Raw genomic sequence first — 20444 nt, 5'->3', positions numbered from 1 at the left:
GCACGAGTTTAAACGCAACCCGCCACCACCGCTGCGGCAATGAGACAAAAAGCGGTGGTTAAGTTTTGCGGAAATCTACATCGTCTTTGTAACTTGACTGACGGAGATTTCCACAAAAAATAAACCATGGCTATTTGTTTCATTGGGTAGTGGATGCATTGTTTTAACCCGCACATGCTGTTATAGGAAATGTCTACGGCCCCCAGAGATATGTATCTGGACCGAGAAGAAGAGAGAAGTACGAGGCAAGTTTTTCCGGGGAGATGTAGTCTTACTAGGCTTCCGGGTTAGACTCATGACCCTCCAAAAGTTTTCATCGGATCATGCGCCTTCCAAGTCCCCGTTCGACCAGAGCCCTCCCCTCCTCCTGGTTTCACAGCGGGTGAATGACCACCGGCGGGCGTTGGTTAGTGGTTAGTTAGGGAAACGGGGCCACAGAAAAGAAGGGAGCCCAGATATGCACTTGTCATTTATCTAACAACTACACAACGTATCAGTCTTGAATTGCAGCATTCTCTCGTCAGTTTACAACAGTTGATGTCATCAGTAGTGAAAGAGTTACCCTGTAAAAGCATTAATGAATGAACATTTATTTGGATGACAATGAAATTCAAATAAGGTTGAAGTGACAGAAAGTAATACCTCAAATCAATAGGACCTGTGTAAGGAAGTAAACAGGGAGATTGAAGGGTAGCAGCCAACGGGTTAGCAAACAAGGAACCTTGTTGACTGTATGGCCCTTGTCCATTTTCTTAAAAATATGACTTCTCATCAAATCTGTCATACCAATGTGTTAGAAACCTGATATGAAGAACCTGTAAATAAAATAACAATAAGTCACCTTGTTTATAGTTTGTGTTATCAATGTGCTTGACGTCTATGATCTAGAAATAATTAAACAGTTAGTAGTGTACACTCAAAATCGGGGCATGGCTGGGATTGGCGATCTAGCAAGTCCAATACAAACAGCAGACCATTATGATGAATCCTAATAAAAGATGAGAAGAATATATGTTTCAGCTGTATTAATAAAGCTAGTAATGGTTGTTACCTGTTTCATTTTGATGGCACATTCAGTAGAATACAATGATTTTGAACAAATAAATGGTTGAACGACAGCAGTGAGCTGCACGACTCTTTCAACACGTTTTCTCCTGTAAGTTGATGAGATACATTAAGTTTATACAACATATAAACGGAATAGAACACATCACCGACAATTTACAGATGAAATCACTCGAATTTACAAGTAAATACATTGGTAATTTTCGAAGAAAAGATATTAGCTTAACTTTTGACAGCAAACCGCCATGAGCCCAAATAAACTGACACAAACAATTAAAACACCATCTATTAGACACACATAAAGACTCATTATTTAAAGGATTGGACTTGAGATAGTGAGATACTCACAAAACTTGAAAATCGCATTTTTGTTTGCTAAAACCTAGCATTCAATCTTGAGATTAGCACAGAGAACCAAGCTCACTTGCTAGTTTTATGCAAATTTCCCGGAAGTATACCGGAAGTAAGCGATAGCGCCTTAACCATTGAGCTGTCATCAAAATAAACTAAATATTCGTGATCTACATTAAATTTGGGGTCGATTAGGTGTGATTTAGACGAAATCCAAAATTTGGTCAAAATCGAGAATTTTCCTGAACTATTGTTCAGGAAAATTCGCGAAACCGGAAGTACGCGTACGTACAAAAGAAAACATGAGCTTTACCACAAATTTGACGAAGATCACGAATATGTGGTTCTTTTGTGCGTCAGATGAATATTTACTGAACTACTGACAGAAATGAGAAAACCGGAAGTAGAAAAAAAGAAGCAATTATCGAAAATTTAACAAGTGAGCTTTGTTGCTGGAATAGTAATCGTCAGTTATCACTAAATATTTCAACAAAATAACTGCCAAAAAATGTTTAAAGAGATGTGCAAAGTAACTGAAACTGACTGTTTTGACAGCTGCAAATTATCAAAAAGCCATCTAGCGTTAGAAAAAAGAAACGTCCAAGTAAAACTTCGTTTGCGCGTAAGAACTAAGAAGGGCCTGATTTTGGAAACTATTACAAAGACGGAGTTTAACGCAACTAGCCCTAACCTACGAAAATAAGTCAATTGTTGGGTACCTGGGCATAATCCCGTGGTGAGTGACTTCAGGTGGGTCACGGTGGACGGAAGCGACCATTGAAGTGGTTTAACTCGTCATTGAAGACGAGATGGGTTGTGTAGCACGAGTAGTAGCACGAGTAGTAGCACGAGTAGTGGCACGAGTAGTGGCACGAGTAGTGGCAAGAGTAGCAGCACGAGTAGCAGCGAAGCTGGATGAGCGTACGTCACGAAGATGAGGATGTGGCAGAACGTTGGTGAAAGTCACTCTTCTGTCATGGACAAAGGCTAGCATTGGCTCAAGGATCTCCGTGCAAGGGCCACACAATTTCAATGAAGAAACTGCGTTGTAGATTGACACCTGCGGCCGACTCGTGATCTCCGGAAAGTAACAAATAGTGCTGAAAAAAAATTAGTTGGAAATTAAAAGGAAGCTAAAAAAAAAATAAGTACATCAAGTATACATTTTTTTACCATCAATGGATCTTGAAAAACTGCTTAGCTAGACAACATTTGCAAACTGATCCCTTTGTTGTTGTTGGTAACTGTGGTCCGTTGATCCATTTCATAGGAAGGAGTTGCAGTATAATTTAAATTTCTTCCCAGTTTCCCTCGCACAAAATCCATTCCTAAAGAATATGACCTGTCCACGGAAATCTAAATCATAACAAATAATGATGATGATTAAATGGAAAGGGTTAAGAATACTACTTCAAACCATAAGGTATAAATTAAACCTACGTGTTCAGCATCAAACGGCGTTTGAACAAATTACTATAAGATATGAATTGTACACTAGACGATGATGAACTGATGGTCTGAAACTCTGAATCCACCTTTACATAAAAGCATGGTATTAATGGATGTATACCATTTAAGACTATAAATGTTTACCTTTTTGATGAACTATAGCACTTTACACGTAGTTTTTCACAATGGAGATAAATGGAGATAAATAAATAACCTTTTCAAGACACACCAATAACATTCAACGTGAATGGAAGCGGCCATTGTTTATGTTGATGAATTAATCGACAGCATCTGGTGGGAGATTTGGGTACCCTTTTCTTTTAAAATTTTAAAATGAGTTTCACCTTCACGTAATATTGCTAAGAGGCATTATAAGAGCTACGAACAACGAAGAGAAGATTTACGATATTTATTCTGAAATCAAAATATTACAAAAATCTTAAAATTCACCTAAAACTGCAAAGAAACGTGAAAGACAAAAAGCTGAAGAAGAATGCCATATGTCACATTCAAATCAGATTCATCACAGTGATCACACAAGCAGAGGAGTTTTAATAGCGATCCGTTGTGCGAGCACTCGAGTATTATGAATGAACATGGGAATGAAAAAAACATTAAGATCGACCTTGTTCCATAGCTGCAGGCATATCCTTAAAGCATCAAACATAACGTTTGTAAGTAAAAATATATAGTTCTCTGTTTTCGCAAATATCGTGAGTCCAAAGCAGGTCACTAACAGAAATATTTGGCAGATCAATTCATTGTTCTTTTCTTATTAAACTGTACTTAGTATCAATGATAACTCATTTCTTCTTATTTTACATAGAACAAATGGCCGCAGTTAGCTTCGAGACGTTTGCAGCCAAACACATTTCGTTCCTCAATACTTAACACACACCAACGGAATGCTTCGATAAGAACATAACACATCTGCATGGGGAGGAAGAAATGATCTTAAACCTTCTTCAACATTGGTAGATTTACTACGGTCGGAATGTCTATGTCTTCTAAATTGATTGATGATGGACTGTACGGGAAACGCACCGTAAATGCGTGTTTGGTATCCATTAGCAATTTGCTCTGTGACTGCGGGTCGATTCGTTTTTCCAATTCTTATTGCACTTTGCGGATAAAAGAAATGGGAATTCGATCTTCCAATTCATCGGCTGGCGCGTACAGATTCAGAATCATGATGATCTGAGCGCTGGTTAATCGGGAACGCATGGTGCAAATATGCCTGACGTCATCGTCGGATTCTCTAGCTTGTAACAAATGTAACAACCATGCGGCTTGGATAATAGGCTGCAGGGTATCTACAATACAAGCACTCATAGTGTCCTGTCCATGAATATCCTGGTCACGCAGCCATTTTTCAAGATGGGAGATGTGTACCGAATCTGAATGCCTTTCGACCAGTGACACATTTCTTTACGCAGTAGGAGGTTGTTTAATGCGCACGCACAAATGTAATAGAACACCTGGCAAATAAGGAGAAAAGTTAAGTATTGAATGAAGAAATGTATGTAACCTACAAATATGCACGAAGGCAATACCTGGCGGAAAACTTGAGCGATAAGCGTTGGGTCTACGCCATATAACTGCAACACTTGGTGGAAAATGGTTAACTCGCGCAACAAATGTGCGATACGTACGACGACCACGAATCCTTCTCATCACTCTTGCTGCTTTTTCCTGGTTCCTCATGAAGGTGTTCAAGTTCATCAAGTTCTCTTTCAGCTTCTTCCATCCGCTCCTCCTAAATAAGTCATATTTGTTTACAAATTAGAATAGCAGACTTTTGAATATTGTAAAATAAATGTATGTTCATGTTTGGCAAACCAGAAAATAATTCCTAGTAGAATATTTTAAGCTAGTATTTCAATGCTTTAGCCTAGTGAAAGATGAATGACGAGGTTTCATCAGTTTCAAAAATGAGACCACGACAAAGAAGTTATGTTAGGAAATCAGTGAATCTAATCAACTAGACAACTACCAATTATTAAACAATAGCCTACAAAATGTTTTGATGACAATGATTTGAATATTGTTCGCTTCTCCAATTAAGTAAAATCCATTTTAGTCTCACATAGGCTTAACAGGCTACACAAAATGCTAATGAAAACCTTTTGTTTGCTACTAAACTCATCTTGGTTCATTTCGTCTACTTGCATATACAAAACACTGACTTACTAAAAAAAAAAGCTTTCTTACCATTTTGAATCTATTAACGATTGAAAAAAGTTGAGGAAGACACACAAAGACGACACGTAAGACGTAAAAAGCTGAAGACACAACAAACACTGTCGCCATTTAAAATAGGCCACGCCCTTTAACGTCACATCGGAGTCGTTTTTATTTAAAATATAACATCTTTAAAAAACTTATTGACTTGATTATTGTTGAAATAGATTGGTAAAAATACAAACTTTAATTATATTATGATTTAAAATTATTCAAATCGAAATTAAATTAATAAAACTTGAAAAATGAGAGGAAATTCATTTTGCGAACGACGGCTGCAGTGCCAAGGCAAATAAAAGGAAAGCCCGTTTGAAACAAAGTAATTTCAGTTTGCAAAACTAAAATTTGAAAATGGCAGATCTCTGTTTTCTCTTTCAATGTCTTTCTTTGTCTGATTCTGAGAAGCGAAAGCGCACCTGTGAGTACGAGGATGAAGATATTCGACACCGCAGACCACAACGAATTCGTTTGGACAAAATATCCTCCGAGTTAAATGTTGTTGGGCTGCGTAATGTTGGAGAGAAGATTCGTCTCAAAAGATCCAACAAACTCCCGAAAATGGACGAAGGTGTCAGTCCCCTCTTGAAAGGTAACGGAATGGAAGTTGATGAAGACGTCGAGGAGATTGGGCGTAACTTGCCACGAGACAAAACGAACAATCGCCAACGTCGCATCGCTACTAATCCCGAACCGAATCAGCACCTGTCCGTCCGGAACACCAACCGATTCAAGACCTTACCAACTGGCAGCAACGGAAAAGGACACCAGACCCGTCAACCCGATCGCGGAAACCGTTTGAAGAACTTATTGGTCGTGAACTTGTCCGACCGCGGCCGGATCGTGGAATTGACGGGAATTGGGTCCAAACCGAACGTGACTGCTGGGGAGGGTGGAGATCTCAGGTCCCTTCTGGATTTAAAGCGAAAAGAAAAAGTCGAGGGAGTTCAGCAGGACCTCAGGTCATTCTTGAACTCACGGCGAAAAATAACACCTGTTCGTCGGCTTTAATTCTTGCTTTGGAGGGGGAGTAATTTGGGGTTGGATTTGAAGAGGATTGGCTTAATTTCAGTTTTGGAAAATTTGCATTTTTTTTTTCATTTTTTTTTCAATTTTTTTTTCATTTTTTTTTTCTTTTTTTTTCAAAGCGTCAAATTTCGTGTCTGTACATAGAAATAAAATTCATAAAAACCATAAAACCAATGTGTCTTGTCTTTTTATTACTAACAATATGCCGATACAACAGAACAATAACGGCAACGACAAAATTATATCCATCACACAACCCTTTCTTAATCAGAAAGGCAAATTGTTGTAGGCGGTCAGAGCGAATAACAACGTCAATATTTTAAACAAACTATAATTAATTCTTTTCGCTGCCATCCAGTCGTCAGTTGCCAAGACTTCGGTCGAAAAGCGCCGGAAATGATGGACGGCCAACGTTTTCAAATGCTCCGCCGGATGGTTATATATCGGGGAGTACAAACAATTCGACACAATTTGCAGCAGACATTCAACAAACAATAAAATTTTCACACGGTTTTTAACTGCCCCAGCAAATAATCTATCGGCCGCCACAAAAAGGCGCAAAAAGGCCGATCGCTATCGTCTGATCCAGCGTTGCCAAGGACAACCGTCCGGTGTAAATATAGCATAGAGACTCTTATCCATTTCTTGGAGGGAGCCGGAATCCAGAATTTGTTGTTTGTTAATTACGTAGGCCGATGAGTTGACGGGCACAATGTGAACGCGGAAGAGACACTTTTGGCGGGATTGATTCAAAATGACCTCTTCCAAAATTTCCTCTTCACAATTAATATATGGATAGTAAGATACAATTAAATTTTACGTGTTATGCGAAATACTGAAAAGAAAAAGTAAAAATCCTGTTGAACTTTCTTCAAAACGACTTTTAAAAAAATACAAAATAGCACATGATTGTACAACAATTCCTTTTTTTAAAATTTGTATGACAATTATCGATTCAGGAACTTGACCGAAGTTGACGATGCCATTTAACCCTAAAGCTTTGTTATGGTTTATTTTCTCTTCCGCATTTGAAATCTTGTACACAACGACTCGAGCAAAGATGGAGAGAAACTCGATTAGAAATAGAAAAAAGATTAGTCAAACTTATTACAGTCAGGGAACGATATTAAACAAACTGCTTGGATTAATGGGACGTCCTGGTGACTTTGTGTGTTGTTCCTTATCGTCTCGATTTGTTCGGAAAGTGAAAAAGTGGCGCCGGAGCGGTGTCAATCTTCGCTCACCTTTGTCATCGATAGTTAACAATTTGATAACCACACTTTCTTGTATCAGTCTTTCGATTTTTTCTTTGTTGATTTGATCTAGTTAAATTAGTGAATGTTACAGAATACTTTTACTTATTTTACTCTTTCAGTCAATTGTAGGATTGGTATAAACATTTCTATCTACTTGAGATATTCATTCCTTTTTATTTGAGTATTTTAAATTTATCCATTCCTGTATATTAGATCTACCATCTGCCTATATTAGATTTACACCTGCACAGAGGTCTCTAGGCTACTGCTTAATTTTAAACCGTTAACTATTTGGCGAACATGTTAAATCAAGAAGAAATTGAAGTCTGAGCAACACCAAGTTATGGCCCGACAGTGCCAGTCAAAGTGCGAACTTGTCAGACTCGATTTCGAGTGAAACATTCAACAGTTTGGCCTTCCTGGAATCACCTGAGAAGTGATGGAGTTATTCCTTGTCGTTGTTCAGTTTCTCGGCCGAGGAAATCCCCAATTTCAAATGGAAATTGGGTCTCTTGGACGATGGCCACACCTTGAAAATCAATTTGTGTACGAACGTCGTAGGCGGCACCAGCCGACCCGGTTCGAGCGGAAGAGGTCATTTTGAATCAATCCCGCCAAAAGTGTCTCTCCCGCGTTCACATTGTGCCCGTCAACTCATCGGCCTACGTAGTTTTCCGAGTTTTCCCGTTAACAAACAACAAATTCTGGATTCCGGCTCCCTCCAAGAAATGGATAAGAAATAAGAGTCTCTAATTCTCTATGCTATATTTACACCGGACGGTTGTCCTTGGCAACGCTGGATCAGACGATAGCGATCGGCCTTTTTGCGCCTTTTTGTGGCGGCCGATAGATTATTTGCTGGGGCAGTTAAAAACCGTGTGAAAATTTTATTGTTTGTTGAATGTCTGCTGCAAATTGTGTCGAATTGTTTGTACTCCCCGATATATAACCATCCGGCGGAGCATTTGAAAACGTTGGCCGTCCATCATTTCCGGCGCTTTTCGACCAAAGTCTTGGCAACTGACGACTGGATGGCAGCGAAAAGAATTAATTATAGTTTGTTAAAAATATTGACGTTGTTATTCGCTCTGACCGCCTATAACAATTTGCCTTTCTGATTAAGAAAGGGTTGTGTGATGGATATAATTTTGTCGTTGCCGTTATTGTTCTGTTGTATCGGCATATTGTTAGTAATAAAAAGACAAGACACATTGGTTTTATGGATTTTATGAATTTTATTGATCTGTACAGTCATGCAATATGACGCTTTGAAAAAAAAAGAAAAAAAATGAAAAAAAAAAATTGAAAAAAAAAAAAAAAAAAAAATTCAAATTTTCCAAAACTGAAATTAAGCCAATCCTCTTCAAATCCAACCCCAAATTACTCCCCCTCCAAAGCAAGAATTAAAGCCGACGAACAGGTGTTATTTTTCGCCGTGAGTTCAAGAATGACCTGAGGTCCTGCTGAACTCCCTCGACTTTTTCTTTTCGCTTTAAATCCAGAAGGGACCTGAGATCTCCACCCTCCCCAGCAGTCACGTTCGGTTTGGACCCAATTCCCGTCAATTCCACGATCCGGCCGCGGTCGGACAAGTTCACGACCAATAAGTTCTTCAAACGGTTTCCGCGATCGGGTTGACGGGTCTGGTGTCCTTTTCCGTTGCTGCCAGTTGGTAAGGTCTTGAATCGGTTGGTGTTCCGGACGGACAGGTGCTGATTCGGTTCGGGATTAGTAGCGATGCGACGTTGGCGATTGTTCGTTTTGTCTCGTGGCAAGTTACGCCCAATCTCCTCGACGTCTTCATCAACTTCCATTCCGTTACCTTTCAAGAGGGGACTGACACCTTCGTCCATTTTCGGGAGTTTGTTGGATCTTTTGAGACGAATCTTCTCTCCAACATTACGCAGCCCAACAACATTTAACTCGGAGGATATTTTGTCCAAACGAATTCGTTGTGGTCTGCGGTGTCGAATATCTTCATCCTCGTACTCACAGGTGCGCTTTCGCTTCTCAGAATCAGACAAAGAAAGACATTGAAAGAGAAAACAGAGATCTGCCATTTTCAAATTTTAGTTTTGCAAACTGAAATTACTTTGTTTCAAACGGGCTTTCCTTTTATTTGCCTTGGCACTGCAGCCGTCGTTCGCAAAATGAATTTCCTCTCATTTTTCAAGTTTTATTAATTTAATTTCGATTTGAATAATTTTAAATCATAATATAATTAAAGTTTGTATTTTTACCAATCTATTTCAACAATAATCAAGTCAATAAGTTTTTTAAAGATGTTATATTTTAAATAAAAACGACTCCGATGTGACGTTAAAGGGCGTGGCCTATTTTAAATGGCGACAGTGTTTGTTGTGTCTTCAGCTTTTTACGTCTTACGTGTCGTCTTTGTGTGTCTTCCTCAACTTTTTTCAATCGTTAATAGATTCAAAATGGTAAGAAAGCTTTTTTTTTTAGTAAGTCAGTGTTTTGTATATGCAAGTAGACGAAATGAACCAAGATGAGTTTAGTAGCAAACAAAAGGTTTTCATTAGCATTTTGTGTAGCCTGTTAAGCCTATGTGAGACTAAAATGGATTTTACTTAATTGGAGAAGCGAACAATATTCAAATCATTGTCATCAAAACATTTTGTAGGCTATTGTTTAATAATTGGTAGTTGTCTAGTTGATTAGATTCACTGATTTCCTAACATAACTTCTTTGTCGTGGTCTCATTTTTGAAACTGATGAAACCTCGTCATTCATCTTTCACTAGGCTAAAGCATTGAAATACTAGCTTAAAATATTCTACTAGGAATTATTTTCTGGTTTGCCAAACATGAACATACATTTATTTTACAATATTCAAAAGTCTGCTATTCTAATTTGTAAACAAATATGACTTATTTAGGAGGAGCGGATGGAAGAAGCTGAAAGAGAACTTGACGAACTTGAACACCTTCATGAGGAACCAGGAAAAAGCAGCAAGAGTGATGAGAAGGATTCGTGGTCGTCGTACGTATCGCACATTTGTTGCGCGAGTTAACCATTTTCCACCAAGTGTTGCAGTTATATGGCGTAGACCCAACGCTTATCGCTCAAGTTTTCCGCCAGGTATTGCCTTCGTGCATATTTGTAGGTTACATACATTTCTTCATTCAATACTTAACTTTTCTCCTTATTTGCCAGGTGTTCTATTACATTTGTGCGTGCGCATTAAACAACCTCCTACTGCGTAAAGAAATGTGTCACTGGTCGAAAGGCATTCAGATTCGGTACACATCTCCCATCTTGAAAAATGGCTGCGTGACCAGGATATTCATGGACAGGACACTATGAGTGCTTGTATTGTAGATACCCTGCAGCCTATTATCCAAGCCGCATGGTTGTTACATTTGTTACAAGCTAGAGAATCCGACGATGACGTCAGGCATATTTGCACCATGCGTTCCCGATTAACCAGCGCTCAGATCATCATGATTCTGAATCTGTACGCGCCAGCCGATGAATTGGAAGATCGAATTCCCATTTCTTTTATCCGCAAAGTGCAATAAGAATTGGAAAAACGAATCGACCCGCAGTCACAGAGCAAATTGCTAATGGATACCAAACACGCATTTACGGTGCGTTTCCCGTACAGTCCATCATCAATCAATTTAGAAGACATAGACATTCCGACCGTAGTAAATCTACCAATGTTGAAGAAGGTTTAAGATCATTTCTTCCTCCCCATGCAGATGTGTTATGTTCTTATCGAAGCATTCCGTTGGTGTGTGTTAAGTATTGAGGAACGAAATGTGTTTGGCTGCAAACGTCTCGAAGCTAACTGCGGCCATTTGTTCTATGTAAAATAAGAAGAAATGAGTTATCATTGATACTAAGTACAGTTTAATAAGAAAAGAACAATGAATTGATCTGCCAAATATTTCTGTTAGTGACCTGCTTTGGACTCACGATATTTGCGAAAACAGAGAACTATATATTTTTACTTACAAACGTTATGTTTGATGCTTTAAGGATATGCCTGCAGCTATGGAACAAGGTCGATCTTAATGTTTTTTTCATTCCCATGTTCATTCATAATACTCGAGTGCTCGCACAACGGATCGCTATTAAAACTCCTCTGCTTGTGTGATCACTGTGATGAATCTGATTTGAATGTGACATATGGCATTCTTCTTCAGCTTTTTGTCTTTCACGTTTCTTTGCAGTTTTAGGTGAATTTTAAGATTTTTGTAATATTTTGATTTCAGAATAAATATCGTAAATCTTCTCTTCGTTGTTCGTAGCTCTTATAATGCCTCTTAGCAATATTACGTGAAGGTGAAACTCATTTTAAAATTTTAAAAGAAAAGGGTACCCAAATCTCCCACCAGATGCTGTCGATTAATTCATCAACATAAACAATGGCCGCTTCCATTCACGTTGAATGTTATTGGTGTGTCTTGAAAAGGTTATTTATTTATCTCCATTTATCTCCATTGTGAAAAACTACGTGTAAAGTGCTATAGTTCATCAAAAAGGTAAACATTTATAGTCTTAAATGGTATACATCCATTAATACCATGCTTTTATGTAAAGGTGGATTCAGAGTTTCAGACCATCAGTTCATCATCGTCTAGTGTACAATTCATATCTTATAGTAATTTGTTCAAACGCCGTTTGATGCTGAACACGTAGGTTTAATTTATACCTTATGGTTTGAAGTAGTATTCTTAACCCTTTCCATTTAATCATCATCATTATTTGTTATGATTTAGATTTCCGTGGACAGGTCATATTCTTTAGGAATGGATTTTGTGCGAGGGAAACTGGGAAGAAATTTAAATTATACTGCAACTCCTTCCTATGAAATGGATCAACGGACCACAGTTACCAACAACAACAAAGGGATCAGTTTGCAAATGTTGTCTAGCTAAGCAGTTTTTCAAGATCCATTGATGGTAAAAAAATGTATACTTGATGTACTTATTTTTTTTTTAGCTTCCTTTTAATTTCCAACTAATTTTTTTTCAGCACTATTTGTTACTTTCCGGAGATCACGAGTCGGCCGCAGGTGTCAATCTACAACGCAGTTTCTTCATTGAAATTGTGTGGCCCTTGCACGGAGATCCTTGAGCCAATGCTAGCCTTTGTCCATGACAGAAGAGTGACTTTCACCAACGTTCTGCCACATCCTCATCTTCGTGACGTACGCTCATCCAGCTTCGCTGCTACTCGTGCTGCTACTCTTGCCACTACTCGTGCCACTACTCGTGCCACTACTCGTGCTACTACTCGTGCTACTACTCGTGCTACTACTCGTGCTACACAACCCATCTCGTCTTCAATGACGAGTTAAACCACTTCAATGGTCGCTTCCGTCCACCGTGACCCACCTGAAGTCACTCACCACGGGATTATGCCCAGGTACCCAACAATTGACTTATTTTCGTAGGTTAGGGCTAGTTGCGTTAAACTCCGTCTTTGTAATAGTTTCCAAAATCAGGCCCTTCTTAGTTCTTACGCGCAAACGAAGTTTTACTTGGACGTTTCTTTTTTCTAACGCTAGATGGCTTTTTGATAATTTGCAGCTGTCAAAACAGTCAGTTTCAGTTACTTTGCACATCTCTTTAAACATTTTTTGGCAGTTATTTTGTTGAAATATTTAGTGATAACTGACGATTACTATTCCAGCAACAAAGCTCACTTGTTAAATTTTCGATAATTGCTTCTTTTTTTCTACTTCCGGTTTTCTCATTTCTGTCAGTAGTTCAGTAAATATTCATCTGACGCACAAAAGAACCACATATTCGTGATCTTCGTCAAATTTGTGGTAAAGCTCATGTTTTCTTTTGTACGTACGCGTACTTCCGGTTTCGCGAATTTTCCTGAACAATAGTTCAGGAAAATTCTCGATTTTGACCAAATTTTGGATTTCGTCTAAATCACACCTAATCGACCCCAAATTTAATGTAGATCACGAATATTTAGTTTATTTTGATGACAGCTCAATGGTTAAGGCGCTATCGCTTACTTCCGGTATACTTCCGGGAAATTTGCATAAAACTAGCAAGTGAGCTTGGTTCTCTGTGCTAATCTCAAGATTGAATGCTAGGTTTTAGCAAACAAAAATGCGATTTTCAAGTTTTGTGAGTATCTCACTATCTCAAGTCCAATCCTTTAAATAATGAGTCTTTATGTGTGTCTAATAGATGGTGTTTTAATTGTTTGTGTCAGTTTATTTGGGCTCATGGCGGTTTGCTGTCAAAAGTTAAGCTAATATCTTTTCTTCGAAAATTACCAATGTATTTACTTGTAAATTCGAGTGATTTCATCTGTAAATTGTCGGTGATGTGTTCTATTCCGTTTATATGTTGTATAAACTTAATGTATCTCATCAACTTACAGGAGAAAACGTGTTGAAAGAGTCGTGCAGCTCACTGCTGTCGTTCAACCATTTATTTGTTCAAAATCATTGTATTCTACTGAATGTGCCATCAAAATGAAACAGGTAACAACCATTACTAGCTTTATTAATACAGCTGAAACATATATTCTTCTCATCTTTTATTAGGATTCATCATAATGGTCTGCTGTTTGTATTGGACTTGCTAGATCGCCAATCCCAGCCATGCCCCGATTTTGAGTGTACACTACTAACTGTTTAATTATTTCTAGATCATAGACGTCAAGCACATTGATAACACAAACTATAAACAAGGTGACTTATTGTTATTTTATTTACAGGTTCTTCATATCAGGTTTCTAACACATTGGTATGACAGATTTGATGAGAAGTCATATTTTTAAGAAAATGGACAAGGGCCATACAGTCAACAAGGTTCCTTGTTTGCTAACCCGTTGGCTGCTACCCTTCAATCTCCCTGTTTACTTCCTTACACAGGTCCTATTGATTTGAGGTATTACTTTCTGTCACTTCAACCTTATTTGAATTTCATTGTCATCCAAATAAATGTTCATTCATTAATGCTTTTACAGGGTAACTCTTTCACTACTGATGACATCAACTGTTGTAAACTGACGAGAGAATGCTGCAATTCAAGACTGATACGTTGTGTAGTTGTTAGATAAATGACAAGTGCATATCTGGGCTCCCTTCTTTTCTGTGGCCCCGTTTCCCTAACTAACCACTAACCAACGCCCGCCGGTGGTCATTCACCCGCTGTGAAACCAGGAGGAGGGGAGGGCTCTGGTCGAACGGGGACTTGGAAGGCGCATGATCCGATGAAAACTTTTGGAGGGTCATGAGTCTAACCCGGAAGCCTAGTAAGACTACATCTCCCCGGAAAAACTTGCCTCGTACTTCTCTCTTCTTCTCGGTCCAGATACATATCTCTGGGGGCCGTAGACATTTCCTATAACAGCATGTGCGGGTTAAAACAATGCATCCACTACCCAATGAAACAAATAGCCATGGTTTATTTTTTGTGGAAATCTCCGTCAGTCAAGTTACAAAGACGATGTAGATTTCCGCAAAACTTAACCACCGCTTTTTGTCTCATTGCCGCAGCGGTGGTGGCGGGTTGCGTTTAAACTCGTGCAGTAGTAAACCGCCTTGAACCGGACGCTCTGTTTATTGAAAATTTTGTACATTAAAAAAAAAAATAGTAATAAAAATCAGTTTTATGTATAAAAAGTTTTATTTATTACAGACATCACATTGTTAGGGTTTAACATTGGTTAATTTGGATATGATATAAATTTAGGGTTGGTAGGTGTGTTTGTGTGTGAAGAGTTGGAAGGTATAAGTTTGTGGGGTTTGGAGATTAGTTGGTAGGGATATGTTTGTAGGGTTAAAACTTAAAATTAACTGTTTTTATCCAAACTTGAATCCCCCTCTCCAACATCTTCCACTTTCCTTTCCCAATCCCGAAAACATGTTTATTACTTGCTAGACATAACTATCCCCATATTTTTTTTCCTTCTTAACATTTAACGGTTACACGACAACAGCACGGCCAATTGAATTTGATGCAGAAAGATCTATCACCAGCATAGGCTGCAACAAAGTACCACAGCGGACAGCAACTACGCGAACATACACGATAAACCTGTAACCGAAATTAAATGAATTAATTTTCACCATCAATTGAAATGCATTCTGAAAGAATATGACTTGTCATATGGTTTGCCATGCCAATTTAGAAATCTGTAATTTGGCTATACTTGTAAAAAAAAATAAGTCACCTGTTTATCATTGGTGTCATCAATGTGCTTGATGTCTATAATTTAAAAGAACAATTATAAAACAGTTTTCAGTATAAACTTGAAATCGTCTCTTAAATATTAGATGGACGTATGTGCAGATCAATACTTTAAATACATAAAAGACTACAACAAAGAAAGTCCAGTGACATGACAAGTGAACTTACAAATAAAACCACCGAACAGCTATCCAAGGTTCTCTAAAGAAGTGAATGATTGATTGGTTCATGCTGTGGTTGGTGATCTAGCAAGTCCAGCAATACAAAGCACATATAATGATGAATCCTAATAAAAAAGTTATCAATGATAAATCCAGTAAAGAAAAAAAGAAAAATAAGTCACCTTGTTTATAATTTGTGTCATCAAAGTGCTTGACATCTATGATCTAAAAGAATAAACAATTATCAGTATACACTAAAAAGCATCTCTTGAACATTAGATAGACATAAATGGAGATCAATACTTTAAATACATATTAGACTGCAATGGAAAAAGTTCGGTGACATAATAAGTGAACTTACAAATGAAACCACCAATCACTAATCCATTCTTCTCTCAAGAAGATGAAATGAGAGATTGGTCTATGCTGGGATTGGTGATCTAGCAAGTCCAATACAAACAGCAGATAATTATGACTCCTAATAAAAGACGAGAAGAATGTATGTTTCAGCAATACATGAAATGGATAAAGCTAGTGTTGGTTATTACCTGTATCATTTCGATTGCACATTCAGTAGAATACAATGATTTTGAACAAAATAGTTGACGGTAGGCTGCTTGACGGCCATAACCTAACTTGAAGTTGGGGATCTTCATCATCTCTGCATTGGCAAATTTACCTGGTGGTGTTGCCCCCGGAACAACATAGTCCTGATGCAAGGGCAGGGGAAAACTAGCTGGATGGAAAGATCTGGCAATTGGCGAAACTGAGGGCCAGTCTTCATCAGTTGGCATTTTGTTGGAATGTGGAGGATGAACTGCTACTCTCTTGTACACTTTGCGTCCGTATGATCTCATATTCAACGACTTGTTGGGACTCAGATCCAGCGAACGGAATTCGTCATCTCCTAATAAATTTCAACAGAAAGCCGGTTACAGCCTTGCAGCACATGCCATTCACGTGTAAATAATCTAATGATACTAAGCGCCAGTTTGAAAATATGAAAGTTACCATCCACCTTCTGAATTCCTTTTTTTTTATCGAAATGATGTGGGATCATTAGAAATGGGTCTAATTGACACAAACTGCTGAAAATTACGGAAAACACGTAGGTTGACAATTGCAGACATTTTATTTGACTCTTTTTTAGCAGACTAAAAGACAAGTTTCATCGCCATCTATGATTCACATTTACAACTACTGATGTGGAACAATAAGTCTTCGTTACGTTACTTATGACCGCCGCCATTTTTTTGTAGCACTGATTCTGATTGTGATGTTGTTTATTGAAAGGTATCGTTATCGTACGGCGTATTTTCCTTCCTTACAGTTTTCTTCATAAAAATGTTATTTCCTTTTTGGATTGTTAGATGTGACTGAATCTTAATTGTTTGTGTGTGAATTTAGTTATTTGTGTGGTAATAAGTCTAATAACCTAGCCTACTAATTTCTACTTGGGAATTTCAGCTGATCATGTGGCCTACATTTTGCCAAGATGTCGTCTCTTTTTCCTGTACGTACCGGCTGTACGTTTTGTAAGAAACACTTCAGAACAAATCAGGTAAATATGTTCAACTTTCTAACTGTGAGAATTTGACTATATGTCTTAACTTGCCTGTTGTAGAACTTCAGTTGTCTACCTTGGAAAAGCTTGCTAGCTGTAGGATCCTTTGCAACATATATTCCAAAGGATTGTGTAGTTAACTTTTACTTCTGTCATTTTTTTGTTTTTTTGTCATTTGAGACGCTGTGTCCTTGATAGTAATTGAGTTTTTTTTTTTTTTTGTGATAGACAGTCTGGTAAAGTCTGAGCTTTGTCGTTGCTGCCCAATTATGGATTTGGTGCAGCCAGCTGGTAAAGGGTGTTCCTCTTGCTACCTGTACTCTTGTGTGTTTCGTCAAATGAAGAAACATGAACAACTGAAGTAATTATTTCAATCAACTTTCTAATTGTCTGGCTGATTCAAAATCTTGCTTACTGTCACTGAGAGGTTTCATAGTTTAGCTATACTTGTGTCATTTTTGTTATTAATGCATGGGAATTTACTGCTAGATAGTAATTGATTTTTTTAAAGCAGGATCAAGCAGGATCAGCAGGATCATCATCCTTCTTTGCTGTAGCTTAAATCACATTGAGTTTTTTTGTTTCAACAAAAGCTATCAGATATTGTTTTCAGAATATTTGTTTTAACTAAAACCACATAGAGCATCATCAATTTGTCTGTTCAGAATGCATTTCAATTGATGGTGAAAATTAATTCATTTAATTTCGGTTACAGGTTTATCGTGTATGTTCGCGTAGTTGCTGTCCGCTGTGGTACTTTGTTGCAGCCTATGCTGGTGATAGATCTTTCTGCATCAAATTCAATTGGCCGTGCTGTTGTCGTGTAACCGTTAAATGTTAAGAAGGAAAAAAAAATATGGGGATAGTTATGTCTAGCAAGTAATAAACATGTTTTCGGGATTGGGAAAGGAAAGTGGAAGATGTTGGAGAGGGGGATTCAAGTTTGGATAAAAACAGTTAATTTTAAGTTTTAACCCTACAAACATATCCCTACCAACTAATCTCCAAACCCCACAAACTTATACCTTCCAACTCTTCACACACAAACACACCTACCAACCCTAAATTTATATCATATCCAAATTAACCAATGTTAAACCCTAACAATGTGATGTCTGTAATAAATAAAACTTTTTATACATAAAACTGATTTTTATTACTATTTTTTTTTTTAATGTACAAAATTTTCAATAAACAGAGCGTCCGGTTCAAGGCGGTTTACTACTGCACGAGTTTAAACGCAACCCGCCACCACCGCTGCGGCAATGAGACAAAAAGCGGTGGTTAAGTTTTGCGGAAATCTACATCGTCTTTGTAACTTGACTGACGGAGATTTCCACAAAAAATAAACCATGGCTATTTGTTTCATTGGGTAGTGGATGCATTGTTTTAACCCGCACATGCTGTTATAGGAAATGTCTACGGCCCCCAGAGATATGTATCTGGACCGAGAAGAAGAGAGAAGTACGAGGCAAGTTTTTCCGGGGAGATGTAGTCTTACTAGGCTTCCGGGTTAGACTCATGACCCTCCAAAAGTTTTCATCGGATCATGCGCCTTCCAAGTCCCCGTTCGACCAGAGCCCTCCCCTCCTCCTGGTTTCACAGCGGGTGAATGACCACCGGCGGGCGTTGGTTAGTGGTTAGTTAGGGAAACGGGGCCACAGAAAAGAAGGGAGCCCAGATATGCACTTGTCATTTATCTAACAACTACACAACGTATCAGTCTTGAATTGCAGCATTCTCTCGTCAGTTTACAACAGTTGATGTCATCAGTAGTGAAAGAGTTACCCTGTAAAAGCATTAATGAATGAACATTTATTTGGATGACAATGAAATTCAAATAAGGTTGAAGTGACAGAAAGTAATACCTCAAATCAATAGGACCTGTGTAAGGAAGTAAACAGGGAGATTGAAGGGTAGCAGCCAACGGGTTAGCAAACAAGGAACCTTGTTGACTGTATGGCCCTTGTCCATTTTCTTAAAAATATGACTTCTCATCAAATCTGTCATACCAATGTGTTAGAAACCTGATATGAAGAACCTGTAAATAAAATAACAATAAGTCACCTTGTTTATAGTTTGTGTTATCAATGTGCTTGACGTCTATGATCTAGAAATAATTAAACAGTTAGTAGTGTACACTCAAAATCGGGGCATGGCTGGGATTGGCGATCTAGCAAGTCCAATACAAACAGCAGACCATTATGATGAATCCTAATAAAAGATGAGAAGAATATATGTTTCAGCTGTATTAATAAAGCTAGTAATGGTTGTTACCTGTTTCATTTTGATGGCACATTCAGTAGAATACAATGATTTTGAACAAATAAATGGTTGAACGACAGCAGTGAGCTGCACGACTCTTTCAACACGTTTTCTCCTGTAAGTTGATGAGATACATTAAGTTTATACAACATATAAACGGAATAGAACACATCACCGACAATTTACAGATGAAATCACTCGAATTTACAAGTAAATACATTGGTAATTTTCGAAGAAAAGATATTAGCTTAACTTTTGACAGCAAACCGCCATGAGCCCAAATAAACTGACACAAACAATTAAAACACCATCTATTAGACACACATAAAGACTCATTATTTAAAGGATTGGACTTGAGATAGTGAGATACTCACAAAACTTGAAAATCGCATTTTTGTTTGCTAAAACCTAGCATTCAATCTTGAGATTAGCACAGAGAACCAAGCTCACTTGCTAGTTTTATGCAAATTTCCCGGAAGTATACCGGAAGTAAGCGATAGCGCCTTAACCATTGAGCTGTCATCAAAATAAACTAAATATTCGTGATCTACATTAAATTTGGGGTCGATTAGGTGTGATTTAGACGAAATCCAAAATTTGGTCAAAATCGAGAATTTTCCTGAACTATTGTTCAGGAAAATTCGCGAAACCGGAAGTACGCGTACGTACAAAAGAAAACATGAGCTTTACCACAAATTTGACGAAGATCACGAATATGTGGTTCTTTTGTGCGTCAGATGAATATTTACTGAACTACTGACAGAAATGAGAAAACCGGAAGTAGAAAAAAAGAAGCAATTATCGAAAATTTAACAAGTGAGCTTTGTTGCTGGAATAGTAATCGTCAGTTATCACTAAATATTTCAACAAAATA

The 20444-nt window shown here is 38.0% G+C and overlaps 2 protein-coding genes and 4 long non-coding RNA genes across 27 annotated transcripts in view; 3 read left to right on the top strand and 3 right to left on the bottom strand.

The window, feature by feature from the left end:
* Positions 1–410: 410 nt before the first annotated feature.
* LOC124318951 lies at positions 411–2954 on the bottom strand. 4 transcript variants are annotated; one of them, XR_006912658.1, is made up of 7 exons: positions 2857–2954; positions 2580–2772; positions 2136–2516; positions 1052–1154; positions 842–988; positions 643–777; positions 411–563 (listed from the first exon to the last, which is right to left on the bottom strand). It is a non-coding gene; the product is annotated as an uncharacterized LOC124318951 (long non-coding RNA). The 4 variants fall into 4 exon arrangements; XR_006912646.1 differs by having other exon boundaries at positions 2590–2772; XR_006912652.1 differs by having other exon boundaries at positions 643–815; positions 915–988; positions 2590–2772.
* A 305-nt stretch (positions 2955–3259) lies between these two features.
* Positions 3260–5194, bottom strand: LOC124319407. The gene is made up of 3 exons (XR_006913105.1): positions 5077–5194; positions 4419–4621; positions 3260–4343 (listed from the first exon to the last, which is right to left on the bottom strand). It is a non-coding gene; the product is annotated as an uncharacterized LOC124319407 (long non-coding RNA).
* Positions 5195–9708: 4514 nt separating this feature from the next.
* Positions 9709–11646, top strand: LOC124319352. The gene is made up of 3 exons (XR_006913051.1): positions 9709–9829; positions 10285–10487; positions 10563–11646. It is a non-coding gene; the product is annotated as an uncharacterized LOC124319352 (long non-coding RNA).
* Positions 11647–11951: 305 nt separating this feature from the next.
* On the top strand, positions 11952–14507 carry LOC124318925. Of its 4 annotated transcripts, none has more exons than XR_006912625.1 (7): positions 11952–12049; positions 12134–12316; positions 12390–12782; positions 13764–13866; positions 13930–14003; positions 14103–14275; positions 14355–14507. It is a non-coding gene; the product is annotated as an uncharacterized LOC124318925 (long non-coding RNA). The 4 variants fall into 4 exon arrangements; XR_006912621.1 differs by having other exon boundaries at positions 13930–14076; positions 14141–14275; XR_006912630.1 differs by having other exon boundaries at positions 12134–12326; positions 13930–14076; positions 14141–14275.
* Positions 14508–14997: 490 nt separating this feature from the next.
* LOC124316898 (28S ribosomal protein S35, mitochondrial-like) overlaps positions 14998–20444 on the bottom strand; it is a 148002-nt gene continuing 142555 nt past the window's right edge. For 4 of the 11 annotated variants that reach the window (XR_006912064.1, XR_006912056.1, XR_006912059.1 and 1 more), the window contains exon 4: positions 14998–15427. Coding sequence is in view for 4 of the 11 variants with exons in the window: in XM_046782728.1 (XP_046638684.1) it covers positions 15316–15427; positions 15749–15825; positions 16290–16648; positions 16753–16801 (597 nt within the window). In the remaining 7 variants the exon portion in view is untranslated. Of the gene's footprint in view, positions 15428–15563; positions 15599–15748; positions 15867–15923; positions 15967–16102; positions 16220–16289; positions 16649–16729; positions 16911–20444 lie in introns of those variants that run through there. The other 7 variants (XR_006912058.1, XR_006912062.1, XR_006912061.1 and 4 more) reach the window with 7 other exon arrangements.
* Positions 16943–18451, top strand: LOC124318235. Of its 6 annotated transcripts, none has more exons than XR_006912406.1 (5): positions 16943–17034; positions 17209–17302; positions 17366–17437; positions 17538–17666; positions 18021–18451. XR_006912406.1 is itself a non-coding variant. In XM_046782818.1 (4 exons), exons 1-4 carry the CDS (start codon positions 17086–17088, stop codon positions 18130–18132), a joined length of 363 nt encoding a protein of 120 aa, XP_046638774.1. In that variant the 5' UTR covers positions 17022–17085; the 3' UTR covers positions 18133–18451. The 6 variants fall into 6 exon arrangements, 1 of the variants encoding a protein (XP_046638774.1); XR_006912407.1 differs by having other exon boundaries at positions 17022–17113; XR_006912403.1 differs by lacking the exon at positions 17366–17437 and having other exon boundaries at positions 16949–17034; positions 17534–17666.

This window comes from Daphnia pulicaria, chromosome 1, assembly GCF_021234035.1.
Source record: "Daphnia pulicaria isolate SC F1-1A chromosome 1, SC_F0-13Bv2, whole genome shotgun sequence".
In the NCBI taxonomy this organism is placed as follows: Eukaryota; Metazoa; Arthropoda; class Branchiopoda; order Diplostraca; family Daphniidae; genus Daphnia; species Daphnia pulicaria.
Note: the sequence above shows the minus strand (reverse complement) of the source record. Positions and strands in the feature narration are given on the sequence as shown.